At 40.8% G+C, this 18,340-nt stretch overlaps 1 protein-coding gene across 12 annotated transcripts in view; it reads left to right on the top strand.

Annotated features, from left to right (window-relative positions):
- Positions 1–18,340, top strand: part of NEO1 (neogenin 1) — a 507,651-nt gene that overhangs the window by 399,233 nt on the left and 90,078 nt on the right. For 8 of the 12 annotated variants that reach the window (XM_073363099.2, XM_073363097.2, XM_073363096.2 and 5 more), the window contains exons 8-9: positions 718–937; positions 15,994–16,148. In XM_073363099.2, the coding sequence (XP_073219200.1) occupies positions 718–937; positions 15,994–16,148 (375 nt within the window). The remainder of the gene's footprint in view (positions 1–717; positions 938–15,993; positions 16,149–18,340) is intronic. The other 4 variants (XM_073363103.2, XM_073363101.2, XM_073363105.2 and 1 more) reach the window with 1 other exon arrangement.

Here is an 18,340-nt window from a genome sequence, read left to right as displayed (position 1 = left end):
ATTTGGGTGGAAGATAGGAGCACCTTGGAGAAAAAACACAACCTTCCTGTCTAAATTTCATGGGAAGAATATCACTGCATCACATGTATTGACTGTATTATGCCCCAAACTCCTTCAGATACCAGTTATATGGTACTATGCAGCAGGTAGATGACACTATAGTTTGATACGTGACTGGAACTCTGCTAAACTACTTCATAATTTACACATCAGAACTGGATAACTTTGCAGTGCCTCTTCAATGAGCTTTGTATAATCCAAAGATTACCTTTTATAACTGAGTCTAGTACAAATTAATATCACATTTTAACAAAGTAAAATAGAAAATCAGGTTTGAATGTACTATTGAATAGCAAATGAACGTTAATTTTTTTTTCTCTCAAAAAATGAAAAATATTGTTGGGCACGGATGTGTCCTCTTATGAGGTGATATTTTTCCTCAATTCTCACCCTTCCCCTTCCCTTGCCACTTCCATTACAATGGAGATTTGGTCTGCTTGCTCTACAGTGATGTGTCCTTTAATATTTCCCATTAGTTTTCAGTAGTTACCTTTTGCCTGCATGTCAGCCTTCAGTTTAATGGCCTTTTTTGTGTGTGTTCATTTTGTTTTGTTTCCCATCGTGGTTTTGTTTATTTCTTTTGTTTTTTTCTGTTTTCTTTTTTTAAACCGTCGTGATGTTTGCCCTTCATATTCCCCAATGTTTGCACATGACAAGATGTTGCCATCCCAACATTACCTCCCACTTCACTGACCAGTGCCACTACTGACCATCTAGCACCAGCCACAACTGGACCGTTGCCTTCGGCCCCTCGGGATGTCGTGGCCTCCCTCGTCTCTACTCGCTTCATCAAACTAACGTGGCGGACACCAGCATCAGATCCTCATGGAGACAACCTCACCTATACAGTATTCTACACCAAGGAAGGTATAAACAGGTAAAGATCTATGCTTGTGAATTGGATTGAATTCAGTTTTCTGCATCCTTTCACAACTCAAATACTGTCCCTTCACACTAGTTTCTACAGGCAAACAATATATGTATAGGTTTCAGAGTGATAACCATGTTAGTCTGTATCAGCAAAAAAAACGAGGAGTCCTTGTGGCACCTTAGAGACTAACACATTTATTTGGGCATAAATTTTTGTGGGCTAAAACCCACTTCATCAGATGGATGGAGTGCAAAATACAGTAGGCAGGTATAAATACAAAGCACATGAAAAGATGGGAGTTGCCTTACCAAGTGGGGGGTCAGTGCTAACGAGCCAATTCAATTAGGGTGGAAGTGGCTATTCTCAACAGTTGACAAGAAGGGGTGAATACCAAGGGAAGGGAAATCATTTTTGCAGTGCTAATGAGGCCAATGCAATCAAGGTGGCCCATTTCAAACAGTTGACAAGAAGGTCAGTACAGGGAAATTATTTCTTGTAGTGGCCCATTCTCTCCCAGTCTTTATTCAGTTCTAATTTGTTGGTGTCCACTATATATATATATATATATATATATATATATATATATATATATATATATATATATATATATATATATATATATATATATATATATATATATAGTGGCTCCATACAGTGACCAAAAGCTGAAGGGCTAGAGAGGTTGCCAAAGTTTTACTAGAAACCATTACAATTGGCAGTCTTTGATATTTGTTTCAGGGCTAATTTTCAAGGGACAAGTAAAATATACTTGGAAAACAAACACTGGTAGTTTTCAAACTGAAGCATGTTCGTGAAGTGGGCATCAGCCTGGTTTTGAATCATTGCAAAGGGTCAGTTGCATACTTTGAGCAGACTGCTTAATAGCTAAAAGTGCTTGTGGACTTTATCACCACCTATGGGATGCTGATAGTGTGGTAAACTCTTGCACCATGTTAGCCCTTAAACAGTCAATAGATAGATACCACACCACAATATCTGAAATGCAGAAATTATTTCATGTTCTAAAACCAGGGACATACTGTCAGATTCCAGATACTACAGTGTGGTAACTGTTGGTGACTGTTGACTTCTTTATGTACAAGAATTGCCATTAAAATCATCGTAGTGCTGATTATTCATGATTCTTGTGTTGGCACAGTGCTTCACCAGTTTAATTCAATCCATCGAGCTTTCTTAGTAAAAGGATCTGCTGCTCAGAATGGCAGAATGTCACCATGAGATAGAAGCTCCCCTACTTGGTAAACAGGAGTTAATACTCAGTTTAAGCAGTGCAAGTCTTCAGGGGATGCAGGTGCCTCTACCGTCTGGGAACTCAGGGGGCAACTTTCTGGGAATGCCTGCCTGCCTCCCCCAATTCAGGGTCTTCAGTTGTGTAAATAAGACAGCAGGAACCAGGAAGACACTTCCTGCTGAAGTGTTTCTCTCCTGAGCAAAGGGGCAGAAGCATCCCTTAATCTTTAGAGAATTATCTAAGAAACTCCAGGGCATTACCATGTAGGCAGGGATTGATTTGCTGCTAATACCCCCCGTGGTTCTCTTACTTTGGCCCACACAAATTCTGTTGTGGCCCTAATTCAGCAAGGTTTTTTAGCATTTGTTTAACTTTAGGCATGTGAGTCATGTCACTGACTTCAGTAGGACTTCTTGTGTTTAAAGTTAGGCACTTGCTTAAGAATCTTGCTGGATCAGTGCCTAAGGGTATGTCTACACTACAATACAACACCTGCGGCTGGCCCACATCAGCTAACTCAGGCAGCGGGGTTATAACATTGGAGTGTAGATGTTCGTGCTTGTGCTGGAGCCTGGGCTTTGAGGCCCCGCAAATGGGGAAGGTCTCAGATCCCAGGCTCCAGCCCGAGCCTGAATGTCTACATTGCGATGTTATAGCCCCACAACCTGAGTCCCATGAGCCTCAGTCAACTGATGCAGGCCAGCCGAGGGTGTTTTATTGCAGTGTAGACATACCTCATGTGAGGTGGACGCAGCCCCAGTCAGCATTCCTGCAGGCTCTGTTGCTAATCTCTTTGCATAAGTGTATTTTTCTGCCAAATAAAAATAATGTTGTTTACCTACTTTAGAAGGGTGTTATGTAATTTAACATTTGTAAGTGTTGAGATCCTGAGATGAAAGCTGGACCTGGAGATCCGCGTACCTATGGCTAGAAAATGTGTGTAACTTAAATAAGAAGCTAAAAGAAAGTATAATGAACTAGATTAAAAGTAAGATACAACCATCGTCCTCTCTAAATGCTATACCTTCTCGTTAAAAATGAGTGTGCTTGCTAACTGCTTTACCATATTCAAATTATGCATGACCTGACAAGTTGCCAGTGTTTATCCAGTTTAGGCTGAATTTTGATTCTACTGAACTTAATTAAGCAAACAATTGTTCAAATGCATTGTTTATTAGGAGATTAGTTAACAATGCAACTAATCTTCCATTCAGAGCCTGAAGCTAGTCCTCTATTCAAAGCTTGACTCTTGTCATGCATACAGTCACTAACTTCACTCTACCTAAACCAATCTGCTTGAAATTTCACAAACAAATCCTGTGGTAGGATTCTAGAAGGTATTTGGAAGATATCGGGCAACAAATGGGATGCACTCACATCTTGAATCAAATTAAAATTAGAAAAAGGTTTGGCATAGAAATACCAACTTTGTTTTAGAAAGGATACTGTCAACTTGAAATCTAATCAATTTTTTTTAAAACAATGAATAAGAACAGAAGTTCTCAAGCTGAGATGCATGGGCTGCTGATGGTCTTCAGAAAGCAGATTTGTCACATAGTACTAGCTCCTCCATATCTCCACCTCCAATGTTTGCTATCTTTCATTGCAACATATGCTAAGGCTGGGATGTTCAGAGATACCTAGGAAGTCACACACCCAACTTCCATTGAATTCCCCTTAATACCCTTTGAATTTCACAGCCTTAAGGTACTTTACTTTTGTTTGTAAGGTGGATTATGGGACAATCTCTATATTAAAATACAATACACACTAAAAAAAATTTGAAAATTCTTAGCTAAGGCTAATTTCAGGTATTAGTTTAACAACAAGTCCCTTGGTCACTTTTTTGTGACTTGCAATCATATTTTCGTGTTTAAATGTTTTTTCTGTCCATTGTTGCAGGGAACAATCAAACGAACAAGGGAAACTGATTATGCACAAAATAAACTGAAAAATGGGGAGAATTATTTCTTGGAACTCTGTTACACTAAACTTAGATATCCTAACAGTAGTCTAAAAAAAAATTCAGACAGAAGAGTGGTGAAGTTGACAATGGGTATCCCATTACACTTTTTGATGCCGACTGGCTTCTTTGACTAGTTGTATGGCTTTGTGGCAGAATTGTTTGTTAATCCAATTTTTAAAATGTTAAGAGAATGTTACAATTACATAGTTAATTACTCAGAAATTATGAAATCCCAGTGTTAAGGTTGCATGTACAAGGGTAACTCTGTCCCCTCTTGCGTATCTGTTATGAAACAACCTTTAATCACATGATCACTTTCTATTTGTTGAATAAAACATTATATTTTTTCTTGTGTTAAGTCCACATATATTGTAATATTTAATATTTTTATATTCCTGTATACTTGTACTATTTTCAAAGTCAAAATGAGCCAACATATCTTTGCTTTATGATTTGACTTTTAACGGTGTTGGAATGACTTCAGTGGAACTACAGTGTAGTTGTAGCCATGTCAGTCCCAGGATATGAGGGGGACAAGATGGGTGAGGTAATACTTTTTATTGGACCAGCTTCTGATGGTGTGAGACGAGCTTTCGAGCCATACAGAGCTCTTTTGACCTAAATGAAGAGCTCTGTGTGGCTCAAAAGCTTGTCTCTCTCACCAGAGAAGTTGGTCTAATAAAATATATTATCTCACCCACCTTGTCTTCAGTGGAAGTAGCGCTGCATCACTTTTGAAAATCAGGTCATGAGAGTTGTCTTTTCTGCCAAGTACGTATATTAACAATTTAGAGCCAGATTCTCATACCCTTGATCATGTTGAGTAGTACCTTACTCTGCTACTAGTCCCATTCATTGTTACAGTATGTGATCATGTAATTAAAGACTATGTCTTAGTGTGTATATACAAAGGGACAATTGTACTTGCATTGTCATTTCCTGACTTCTGTGTGACTAACAGTGAAAACTTAACATTCTTCTAACATAGCTATTTAAACAGAATTTCTACAGGAAAAAGAGGAAAAACTAGTAGGAAAAAAATTCTGTAATGTGAAACTGTTTGTCTGGACACCACTGGAATACCCTGTCCTACATAACTGACAGACTGTAATGATGTGTGCAGCTTTTACTTTATACAAGATGAGCAGCAAATTAGGTGGTTCCTGCAGAATGCCCATCCACCGACATTTCACTTTCACTGAATTTCTCTGCACAGTGAAGTGAGCCACACATAGATATGGCATGGCCTACCTTAGCTGCTCACTTTACGAGCTTAATGATAAGACTGCAAAATATAGTTTTCATGATCAGAGTATGATTTTTCACGGCAATGCTCAGGCACTGCTCATGAGCAGAAATACCATACCAAATGTCAGCTTTCACTTACCAGCTGCTTCATCTGTAGAGCTGTTCAAAAAGAGGTTGCAAAAAAAAGAGGAAAGCTTATATTTTCCATTTTCCTCATATTCCAAAGAAGCTGAATCAATTTTCCTTGCTTAAAAAAACGTCCTCAGGGAGAGAATAAGTTTAAAAAGGAGAGCTGAAAGTTATAGAAAATAAACAACTGAAAACAAGCAGTAGCAATGCAGCTACGTATGCAGACAACTATTCTGTCTGCTTTCACTACTCCTGATTATTACAAAGCAGTTTTTAATTGTATAAATTCCACATGGTCCAAATGCTGACAGATGCAATGTGAGGGGGTAATAGATATGGGAAGCTGTCTTGAGGGGGCAGGCAGTAGAGTACCTTGTGTCACATTTTGTACTAATTTGTGAGTGATCAGAGAGAGCCAGATGGAGGCAGTGAGCAGTTGGGGCCTATCTAATGGTCTAGGAACTATTCCCCAGATAAATCCACTAAATCTTTAAGTGCCTCCATCCCAGGGTACAATATTTCTCTTCTAACAGTAGGATCTGGATACAGAAAGAAGAAGCTACATGGGCAAGAGGGGCTGTGTGGATTATCATAGTTGGACTTGAAACCACACACCCACAATTGTAGAAATCTATAGAAGCCATCTTTTCTGCTTCTGATTTCAGAGTAACAGCCGTGTTAGTCTGTCTTCGCAAAAAGAAAAGGAGTACTTGTGGCACCTTAGAGACTAACCAATTTATTTGAGCATAAGCTTTCGTGAGCTACAGCTCACTTCATCGGATGCATTCCGTGGAAACTGCAGAAGACATTATATACACACAGAGACCATGAAACAATACCTCCTCCCACCCCACTGTCCTGCTGGTAATAGCTTATCTAAAGTGATCATCAAGTTGGGCCATTTCCAGCACAAATCCAGGTTTTCTCACGCTCCGCCCCCCCCCCCCACACACACACAAACTCACTCTCCTGCTGGTAATAGCCCATCCAAAGTGACCACTCTCTTCACAATGTGTGTGATAATCAAGGGGGGCCATTTCCTGCACAAATCCAGGTTCTCTCACTCCCTCACCCCCCTCCAAAAACCACACACACAAACTCACTCTCCTGCTGGTAATAGCTTCTCCAAAGTGACCACTCTCCCTACAATGTGCATGATAATCAAGGTGGGCCATTTCCAGCACTGAAGGATGACCCAACACTCTCACAAATCTTGGGAGACAGGCCAGTCCTTGCCTACAGACAGCCCCGCAACCTGAAGCAAATACTCACCAACCACCACATACCACACAACAGAACCACTAACCCAGGAACCTATCCTTGCAACAAAGCCCGTTGCCAACTGTGCCCACATATCTATTCAGGGGACACCATCATAGGGCCTAATCACATCAGCCACACTATCAGAGGCTCGTTCACCTGCACATCCACCAATGTGATATATGCCATCATGTGCCAGCAGTGCCCTTCTGCCATTTACATTGGTCAAACTGGACAGTCTCTATGTAAAAGAATAAATGGACACAAATCAGATGTCAAGAATTATAACATTCATAAACCAGTCGGAGAACACTTCAATCTTTCTGGTCACGCAATTACAGACATGAAGGTCGCTATCTTACAACAAAAAAACTTCAAATCCAGACTCCAGCGAGAAACTGCTGAATTGGAATTGATTTGCAAATTGGATACTATTAATTTAGGTTTAAATTAAGACTGGGAGTGGCTAAGTCATTATGCAAGGTAGCTTATTTCCCCCTGTTTTTTCCTACCCCCCCCCCCCCCAGACATTCTGGTTAAACTTTGATTTAAACTTAGAGAGTGGTCAGTTTTAATGAGCTATTGCCAGCAGGAGAGTGAGTGTTTGTGTGTGTGTGTGTGTTTCCGGGGGGGAGGGTGAGAAAGCCTGGATTTGTGCTGGAAATGGCCCACCTTGATTATCATGCACATTGTAGGGAGAGTGGTCACTTTGGAGAAGCTATTACCAGCAGGAGAGTGAGTTTGTGTGTGTGTATATGGGGGTGGGGGGGTGAGAAAACCTGGATTTGTGCTGGAAATGGCCCCCCTTGATTATCATGCACATTGTAGGGAGAGTGGTCACTTTGGATGGGCTATTACCAGCAGGAGAGTGAGTTTGGGGGGGGGAGGGTGCAGAGGGTGAGAAAACCTGGATTTGTGCTGGAAATGGCCCAACTTGATGATCACTTTAGATAAGCTATTACCAGCAGGACAGTGGGGTGGGAGGAGGTATTGTTTCATGGTCTCTGTGTGTATATAATGTCTTCTGCAGTTTCCACGGTATGCATCCGATGAAGTGAGCTGTAGCTCACGAAAGCTCATGTTCAAATAAATTGGTTAGTCTCTAAGGTGCCACAAGTACTCCTTTTCTTTTTCTGCTTCTGTATCACTGCTCACAGAACTGAAAACCAGAAATAACTCTGTCCTCAAACCATTACCATCATCTTCATCTCACATCAGTGACTTCAGTGTCGAGAAGTGACCTGCTTTCATTGATGGAATCACATTTAAATTGTGGCACGTGACTTCATGTTGCTACAGTCAGGGCATTAAGCGTACCCACGGAAGATAAAGTACTGCCTTCCCTAAAAATCACTAAGTCATACCTGCCTTTTTGTCTCTTCACTAAAAATGACCAAAATCAAGCTGGTTTCCCAAAGTGTGTACAAGGTTTCAAGTGCAGAAGTGTTTTTTCGTACTGTGAAACTTTGCATAAACACCTAGCTACAGTGTCAGGGCTACAGACTGCTTAGGAGGTGGACCATTAATTAGGTAGCTAATGGTACAAGATAGTGGTGTAAATTGCATATACCAAATACATGGACAATACTAACTCCATCTCCTCTAGGGTTCAACTCCACCAATTCCAAACTCTGCAAATAGTCTGTTCCCCCTAATATCTCCAGCAAAATGTCTCCATGTGGGTACAATGGATAGATCTTCAGGGAATGGGGATGAGGCAGAGCTAGGGTGGCTTTGGTGTTTCAGTAATACTTTCCTAATCATAGAATATCAGGGTTGGAAGGGACCTCAGGAGGTCATCTAGTCCAACCCCCTGCTCAAAGCAGGACCAATCCCCAACTAAATCATCCCAGCCAGGGCTTTGTCAAGCCTGACCTTAAAAACTTCTAAGGAAGGAGATTCCACCACCTCCCTAGGTAACACATTCCAGTGTTTCACCACCCTCCTGGTGAAAAAGTTTTTCCTAATATCCAACCTAAACCTCCCCCACTGCAACTTGAAATAATTACTCCTGGTTCTGTCATCAGCTATCACTGAGAACAGTCTAGAGCCATCCTCTTTGGAACCCCCTTTCAGGTAGTTGAAAGCAGCTATCAGATCCCCCCTCATTCTTCTCTTCCGTAGGCTAAACAATCCCAGTTCCCTAAGCCTCTTCTCATAGTCATGTGTTCCAGACCCCTAATCATTTTTGTTGCCCTTCGCTGGGCTCTCTCCAATTTTTCCACATCCTTCTTGTAGTGTGGGGCCCAAAACTGGACACAGTACTCCAGACAATGTTGAATAGAGGGAAACGATCACGTCCCTCGATCTGCTGGCAATGCCCCTACTTATACACCCCAAAATGCCATTGGCCTTCTTGGCAACAACGGCACACTGTTGACTCATATCCAGCTTCTCGTCCACTGTAACCCCTAAGTTCTTTTCTGCAGAACTGCTGCCGAGCCATTCGGTCCCTAGTCTGGAGCGGTGCATGGGATTCTTCCGTCCTAAGTGCAGGACTCTGCACTTGTCCTTGTTGAACCTCATCAGATTTCTTTTGGCCCAATCCTCTAATTTGTCAAGGGCCCTCTGTATCCTAACCCTACCGCCCTCCAGCATATCTACCACTCCTCCCAGAATTTTTGGATTCTTTCAAGTGTAACATTAAATTTGAATTTCCAGGCTAGCATTTGTAACTTTTTTTGAGAAAATGACAATATTCGCTTGAGGGCTTCTTACCCTGAAGTAATTGATAACTATTTGCAACCTTAATTCCGTCTTACAAAGCTGTTTGTCTGTAAATTTAGGTGGAGTGAGATGGGACAGCCTTAATGTTCTGTTGGGTAATATAGTTATTCATATCAGACATCTGTTATGTTACCTATTATGCGTACCTAAACACATTGGAGCTCATAAAGGTATTCAGGACTCCCTAAGAGAGTATAAATGAAAGATTTATGTACCACTTAATGAGACTTATTTCAACATATTTTAACATGCTGTTGTATACTGTTATTACTGAAAATGATAATACTTTGACATATCCACATAACTAATTTCTGGTAAATAAGTGTTCCCTTTCCATTACAAGAATTTTATTTTCATAATTTTGCAAAATAACTTGAGTGTTATGTTTTTAGGTAAAACTGGTGAGTACATTTACATTTGGGTGATAAAATGTGATATATTTTGCATGTCAATGAGATAGTCACAGCTGTTGAACATCGTCGGATTACACTTGTTTTGTGTATTTTAAATATCAATCATTATATACAATGTAGGCTATAAAGGGACCCCATCAATTTGCAAAATTGCATTTTGCCAACTGAAAATTTTGTACCTACTGTAACTGAAAAAGTTAGTTGGGAAAAACTATTTCTCTGTTTTTCCAGTTTGATAGCACTTTGGGGTCAGTCAGTTTCACTGAATAGTCAGTCAGCTCCTCTCTTGCTGAAAAGACCTCTATAAACATCAAAAAAGCAGAAAAGTATTTTAAGTATATTAATAGGATACTCTGTCAAACTGAAATTTAAAAAAATAGTCAATTAAAAATTAAGTTGCGTGTGTTCTTTTAAGGCTCCTTCTACACTACCAAAGCAACAGTGCTGGGGAACTTTTTATAAAGTGATTTTAAAAACTGTTTTTAGGGAGCACAGGTTTTCTTCAGTGGGGACAGAGTATAATATTGTGGTAGTGATCTAGGCAAAAATAGTTTTGAAAACCAGTCTCCACTCGGGCAGAAAACTAGCTGAAACTTTTTTTAAAACTGGTTTCATTGCACTGTTTTTCCATAATATAAACCAGAGCTGAAGGCAGTGTGGAGAAAGAGGGGAAAATTGTATGAGAGAAACTTTTAGTTTCTCCCTCTTCAGCACAAACAAGTTAATAGCAGGTAATCATTAGTGTGAGAATGGTCTGCCCTCTGCTGCAGAGTTAAACAAAGTGCACTAATCAAAGGAGTGCATTAAGAGAAAGGATGGTATTAACAGGTTAACATTTTCCTTTTATTAACTCATTGGGGCAGTTGCTGATGTCTACTTCTGTAATACTGCTCTTATTTTAATTTGAAGAAGGTGGAAGAGTTTGCCTTTTTCAAACAAAACAGAGTATTTAAATGATATTTTTAAAACACCCAGCTGGCCAAAAATTCACATGGAAAAAAAAATGGATTTAATTGGGGATTGGTCCTGCTTTGACCAGGGGGTTGGACTAGATGACCTCTTGAGGTCCCTTCCAACCCTGATATTCTATGATTCTATGGTTTGAAAATAAAGGTAATAACTACTGGTGATTTGTAGGTTTTAATGATTCCTTTCAATTTTGAGCTGGATAAGACAGTCCTCAATACCATACTCCCACACTGAATGTATCTGTAGAGGCATTTTCTGCTGTTTTGTAGCTCTATTTGATGTTTGCTGAGTTTGGGGGCACTAGCCCCTCTGGTTGCCATAATATTCAGACATGCATAATCTGTTCTCCCACCTAAAATATAACTCACTAAAGGTCAGCATTGTGGTTGAATTCAATATCTTGTCAGAGGTGGCTGAGATTACTTGCCCTTTTATATCACTTAGATCTTCTGGACAGGGTAATGTGGCACCTTAGCCTGGTCTCCTACAAAACATCTCTTTTAAAAATTACTTCATTGTCTATTATTTGTTGCTTTAACGGTAATAAACATAAGTTTAGTTCTCCTTTGATAACACAGGTGACACTTCGTAGAGTTTATGTTCAGCTAGTCTTACCTCCTGTGTATCAACAGGCCGTTACATTTCACCCACTTACCCATGTATTGAGCTCAATAACAATGTGTGACTAAAGCATAACTTGTGCTTAGCTAAAGCATATCTTCCAGAAAGGCATCCAGTCTTGATTTGAGGATAACGAGATGGAGATTTACCATTCCCCTTGGTAATTTGTTCCAGTGGTTAATCAACCTCGCTGTTTAAAAATGTGCCTAATTTCTAATTTGAATTTTTCTGGCTTCAATTTCCAGCCATTGGTTCTTGTTCAGCCTTTCTCCACTATATTAAAGAGCTCTGTAGAACCCATTAGAACCCCATGAAGGTACTTAAATCAAGTCACCTCTTAATCTTGTTTTTGATAAAATAAGAAGATTGAGCTAAATCTCACACTCTAAGGCATTTTCTCCTCCCTGTAATCAGTTTTGTGGCTTTTTTCTGCTCCCTCTACAATTTTTCAGCATTCTTTTAAAAATGTGGATACCAGACCTGCTCACCAATGCTGTATAGAGAGAGAGAGAGAGTCATCTCCCTACTCCTACTCCCCTGTTTGTACATCTAAGGATTACATTAGTCCTTTTTGCCATAGTACCACACTGGCAGCTCATGTTCACTTGTTTGTCTACTCTGCCTGCTAAATCCTTTGGAATCACTACTTTCCAGAATAGAGTCCTCCCTTCTGTACGTGTGACCTGCATTCTGTGTTCAACTCTTGTACAGCTCTTGGGTGAAAGTTATCTGGGCTGGCTGATGTCTAACTTCCTCACTCACTACTGGACTGGAAAGTATTTCATCATCCTACTTCTTTCCAAATATAAAAGAGAAATATTTATTGAACATTTCTGCCTTTTTGCAACATTATTAACAATTTCACTATCTCAGTAATGGAGTTGCTGTACTCACTGCTAGATGGTGGTTCTGGGGATTAGCTAAATCAGGCTGATGCCCCTCCCAGCAGTTACACCCCGTCAGTTCTCCTCTGAAGCCCCTCTGTTGCTCTCAGGAGACACAGCAGTCCTCTTTGTGACTCAGCCCTCCGGCCAGGTCACGATTGTGGTTTCCCTTTCTTGCGGGGAGGTGAGGAGGAGTGTATCGAAGTTCCTGCTTTCCAGTAATCTCAGGCAGTCGTTGTCTTCACTACCTCGCAGTGCCACTCCTGCAGTGGCTGGCAGGGGAGCCCAGGCCCACTCTACTTAGGGTTCCAGTTCAGGGACCCTCTACACAGCAGCCAAGATCCATTCCTACACCTTGCTGCCTTTCACTGAGCTGCTTCCATACCTCCTGGCTTTTCCCACTCCTTTGGGTTTGCAAGTCTTTTCACTCACTCCTCCCAGGGAGTAACTTTAGACAACTCATCTCTTCAGTCCCACCCCTTTTTTTCAGGGAGTGACTACAGACTCCTTCCCTACAGTCCCCTCTGCCTCCAGTTTCCTGTCTTTTGTGGAAGCCCTGCCTGTCCCTCACAGGTGAGCTTAGAATCATAGAATATCAGGGTTGGAAGGGACCCCAGAAGGTCACCTAGTCCAACCCCCTGCTCAAAGCAGGACCAATTCCCAGTTAAATCATCCCAGCCAGGGCTTTGTCAAGCCTGACCTTAAAAACCTCTAAGGAAGGAGATTCTACCACCTCCCTAGGTAACGCATTCCAGCTTCTCTCTAATTAGCTGCCTCCAGCTGATTGGGCCCACCTGGTCTAATTCAGCTCTTGCAGGGTCAGTGTGGGGAGCACTCCTCATCGCAGTCTCCGTCTAGTAATAGTCCTGTATCATTGATATAATTTCTTTTGTTCCTAATATACTTTAAAAAATAAAATAAAATAAAAAACCTCTTTGTTGTCCGTAGCCCTGCCAGCCATGGATTTTTCATGGTGTCTGTAGCTTTCCTTATCAATTTTCTGCACTTCATAACTTTTAATTGATATCAACTTCTATCTCTACTTCTCCCATTTTCCATTTCTTATATATTGCTTTTTTTTTTTTACTTCTGATTGTTTCATAGATTCATAGATATTAAGGTCAGAAGGGACAATTATCATCATCTAGTCTGACCTCCTGCACAATGCAGGCCACAGAATCTCACCCACCCACTCCTGTGATAAACGTCTCACCTATGTCTGAGCTATTGAAGTCCTCAAATCATGGTTTAAAGACTTCAAGGAGCAGAGAATCCTCCAGCGAGTGACCCGTGCCCATTTCCTTCACTTCTCCACTAAACGAGGATGGGCTTTTAACCAAATTTGTTCTCTTTCTTGACTATGGAATTGAGGCTTTTTCATAGAATCATAGAATATCAGGGTTGGAAGGGACCCCAGAAGGTCAAAATCTTCTTTAAAAACTCCCAATTTGCACACTCCTTTTTCTGTCTAAATTTTTCCTCCCAATCATTTTTGCTCATTTCCTCAACTTTGAGAAACTTGAAGCATCAAGTATATATATTACTGATTGAGGGTATCCTCTGTTTGCCCATATTGAATGTCATCAGGTCATGATCATTGCTTCCCAGGCAATTACCAGCTTCCAACCCAGTGATTAATTCATCTTTATCAGTCATAAAGATGTCCAAAATAGTTATTTCATGTTTGGTGCAACATTTTTTTTGTTAGAAAATTATCATATATAATTTTTAGAAAGTCTAAAGATGTTTTACTGCTGGCTACATGAGGCCTTCAACATTCGTCTCCCAAACTGAAGTCTCCTCTAACTGGAGTTTTTTTCCCACTAGTTGCTGATAGTTGTTGTTTTAGGGAGTAACTCCTCCTATTCTTTAGTTCCATCTGCTGGTCTGTAACAAATCCCAACACCCCATACTGGATTTAAACTGTATTGCATCTTTAGCCAGTCACCAAAAAAAAATTAAAAAGGAATTCCAGCAAAATATTAAAAACTCTCTTGAAGTCTATCTAACCTACATCACATCCACAGCAGTCCAAATAAATGAAATTTTAAAAGATCAGGAGCAAGTGATTTTCAAATGTGTGATCATAAACTATAGTTTGTGTGGATGGTGCCTAAAGAATCCTTTCGACACATCCCTCACATTAACTATAATATAGACCTACCTCCTCTGAGCCAGTTTGGATAAGATTTAAAGGCTGCCACTAACATCTTTATGCATTTCAGGTCCCCATGTGGACTGAATAAAATTGTTGTTTTAGAGCAGATAGAAAACTAGTTTTAGTCTGATTATGGGCTTTCCCCATTGTCAGTAATGTCCCCAGTAATGTCACTTTTCATCAATATAGCTGTAGCTAAACTCAGAAAAGCCAAATGTCATTAAAAACTAAAGGAGTACTTGTAGCACCTTAGAGACTAACCAATTTATTTGAGCATGAGCTTTCGTGAGCTACAGCTCACTTCATCGGATGCATACCGTGGAAACTGCAGAAGACATTATATACACACACAGACCATGAAACAATACCTCCTCCCACCCCACTGTCCTGCTGGTAATAGATGGACAGTGGGGTGGGAGGAGGTATTGTTTCATGGTCTGTGTGTGTATATAATGTCTTCTGCAGTTTCCACGGTATGCATCCGATGAAGTGAGCTGTAGCTCACGAAAGCTCATGCTCAAATAAATTGGTTAGTCTCTAAGGTGCCACAAGTACTCCTTTTCTTTTTGCAAATACAGACTAACACGGCTGTTACTCTGAAACCCATTAAAAACTATGTTTCAGTCTAGTTTGAAAAAGTACTTTTCATCACATGAACTTTCGAGCTGCTGGGCTGATCAAAATGGATGAAGTTTTACTTTGCGGTTGTGACATGAACTGAAAAAATCTGTTAAATTTTAAAAGTTAAGGATTGAGTCTCCATCCTAAACTTAAACATACACTAGTGGTCACAACTAGACTTTTAGGGGCAGGTATTGTAAGGGTCATCTAAGATCACTGCTTGATATTATGTGCTGTACTGTTTCTTAGAGACAAGATGGGTGAGGTAATATCTTTCATTGGACCAACTTCTGTTGGTGAAAGTGACAACATTGCAAACATAGACTTAGACATTTTACAAAAAATGTCCAAATACCAGAATGAACTAAATCAAATTTGAGCTCAAAAAAGAATCTTAAACTGATGCTTTAAAAACAATCCTCTGAATTAATAACCAAAGCAATTTAAATAGTTCTTAATTTTTCTCCCAGGGCTTTGGACTTCTATGACAAATTTTAAAGTTGAATTATTATCTAGTTATGAAGAATAAGACAATCTAGCAAAACAGTGCTTTCCCCCTCTCCTCACTGTGGTGGTGTGTAACTTTTTTCTTTGCTATGTTTGTTCAAAATGAAGCTGCAGAACTAGAAGCTGTTTGTCTTCAGTGCTTTTGGCATATTAACATTAATGTGTAATCAGTACAATATAATTAATCATATCAATTACTTATTAGATATGTACAAACAGAATGTCTGTTAGATTTGTACTATCATTTTACTAATCAGTGATAAATCTTCACTTTTGTTTTCCTGCCCAAATCTTTTCTTTCCTAAAGGGAACGTGTTGAAAATACAAGTCGTCCTGGAGAGATGCAAGTGACAATCCAAAACCTGATGCCAGAGACCGTGTATGTTTTCAGAGTTGTGGCTCAAAACAGACATGGCCCTGGAGAGAGCTCCATACCACTAAAGGTGGCGACTCAGCCTGAAGGTAAGCCTTGAACATTTCTACCCCTTACTGACTTTCATTGACCTAGATCCTGGCCTTTTCCCATAATAAGTTGCTATTCATGCTCTGGTTGCACTTGCTGATCTTACTAGTATGGCTTTAGACTGAATTTTCAAGTCTGCCTCATATTATGATATTAAGATAGTATGGATTATTTATATTTGGAAATATAAATTTAATATTGTAATATATAGATCCTTAAAAATTAAAATTATATATTAAAATTTCTTAATATATTTTAATTAATATTCTATTTTGTCACAATATAAACTTCTTCAATTAACATGTCCAGATAAAAACTGAACTGAAAAAGGAGCTCTGTGGAGCTCGAAAGCTTGCCTCTTTCACCAACAGAAGCTGATCCAATAAAATATATTACTTCATTCACCTTGTCCCCCTCATATCCTGGGACTAACACGGCTATAGTAACACTGCAAACAGCTTAAAAAGTGTTAACCTGGCGTTGAGGTTGAGTAACTTAACCTTGTAATTGTTGGGATGTTGGAATTGTCCCAAAAATCTGTGTTATAAACACAGGAAATTCAGACTTAAGGATAAACTCAAGAGAGTCAAAATGCTATGTTACCTGCGCCAAATTCTCTTACCCTCTTACCTTTCTCTAGGGCAGGGGTTCTCAACCTTTTTCTCTCTGAGGCCCCCCTCGACATTCTATAAAAACTCCAGGGCCTGGTGGGGGGGCCTTGGGGCAGGGGCTTTGGGCATAGCTGTAGTTTGATTTCTATTTGTGTGGGGGACAGGGGCCAGCAGGGCTCAAACCATCTCTGCATGGCAGAGTCCTAGGGAGGGCTTGCCACCTCCACCCCCAACTCACCTCAGCAGGCCACCCAGCCTGCCTGGGTTGAGAGGGGCCACGCAACCAAAAATTATAACTCAAAGGTGGGGGGCTTAGCTCAAAAATTTTAAAAACAGTTTAGGGTGCAGGAAGGAGGTCACTGTGTGTATGCAGGGGGTAGCTCAACTAACAGGGAGGGGGTAGCTGGAGCTCTGTGCCATTGCCGGCACCCAGTGCCAGAGGCAAGCAACAGCAGGGGTTCATTGCCCGGTGTGCATCACCCAATAAGCACAATGGGGTGGAGAAGCAGAAAAGTTTATTTGGAGCTCCAAAGAAGGTACAGGGAGAAAAGAATCTCAAATCCTGCACACTTAGCAGGCAGAGTCACATACCTTTATACTCCTTATCTCTATTGCATTACACATCAGCCAAGTAAAACTGCTTTGCCTTATATGGGTTACAACAATACTTTTTCCGGCAACCTTTAACGAGCATTTTAGCAATTCAAAACAACAGCACAGCCTGCTTACCCTTGCGATTAATGAGGCAAATAAGCGGTTATGGCCTTGTAGCTGATTCCTGCCGTTATCCTAACTTGGCGCCAGCAAAACCTACACAAAACAGCTCTATCTGCAGCTGCAGCATTATTCTGGGAGTGCAAGGGCTTTCTCAGGCCAACCAGGACTGAATTCTGTGAAGTGGGGGTTGAGCAAAGAGACTTCCTCGACACTCATGGCCTTCCATCCCCTCGACTTACCTAGTGGCCATGCCCTGGGACCCCAACAATTCCCTCCTTTGAGAATACTCATTCCCATACCTGAGTTTTCTCACCTTTATCTGCTCACTAACGGGCTATGCGTAAAATTAAGATCCCCAAGGCTGCGCAAAACAAGTGCCTTTACACAGGACCACATACAGCACAGCAGGAATAATGCTATTAATACAGGAAAAAGAAGTTTAAAGCACAGACTGAACAACCCACTTAGCCATGGGGAAAGGCCCGAGCCAGAAAATAAAGAGCCTAGCCAATCCTCCCCAGTTTGCTGATGAGTGTTTCTTGCCAGTTGCTGCAGGTGTTGTAAATCAGCCTCTATGGAGGGTCCTTCATCTGTTATGTTAAAGCAACACATGCCTGCAAACTCCCGGCATACGTGACCATGGCATAGAAGCAAATAATCCACTGCCAGTCTGTTTTGTAGCATCCCCTGACGTACCTCCCCTAACTCATGTGAGAGGTGGGCTAGGACAGTGGAGGTTAGGGGGGCAGCTCAGGGTGCAGGGAGAGGGGTACTAGGGGTTGTGTGCAGGCAGGGGGGTAGCTCAGGGTGCAGGGAGGACGTAGCTCAGTGTATAGGGAGAGTGGTATTAGGGACTGTGTGCT

This window comes from Lepidochelys kempii, chromosome 10, assembly GCF_965140285.1.
Source record: "Lepidochelys kempii isolate rLepKem1 chromosome 10, rLepKem1.hap1, whole genome shotgun sequence".
Lineage (NCBI taxonomy): Eukaryota > Metazoa > Chordata > Testudines > Cheloniidae > Lepidochelys > Lepidochelys kempii.
This window is presented reverse-complemented; position numbering and strand designations above follow the sequence as displayed.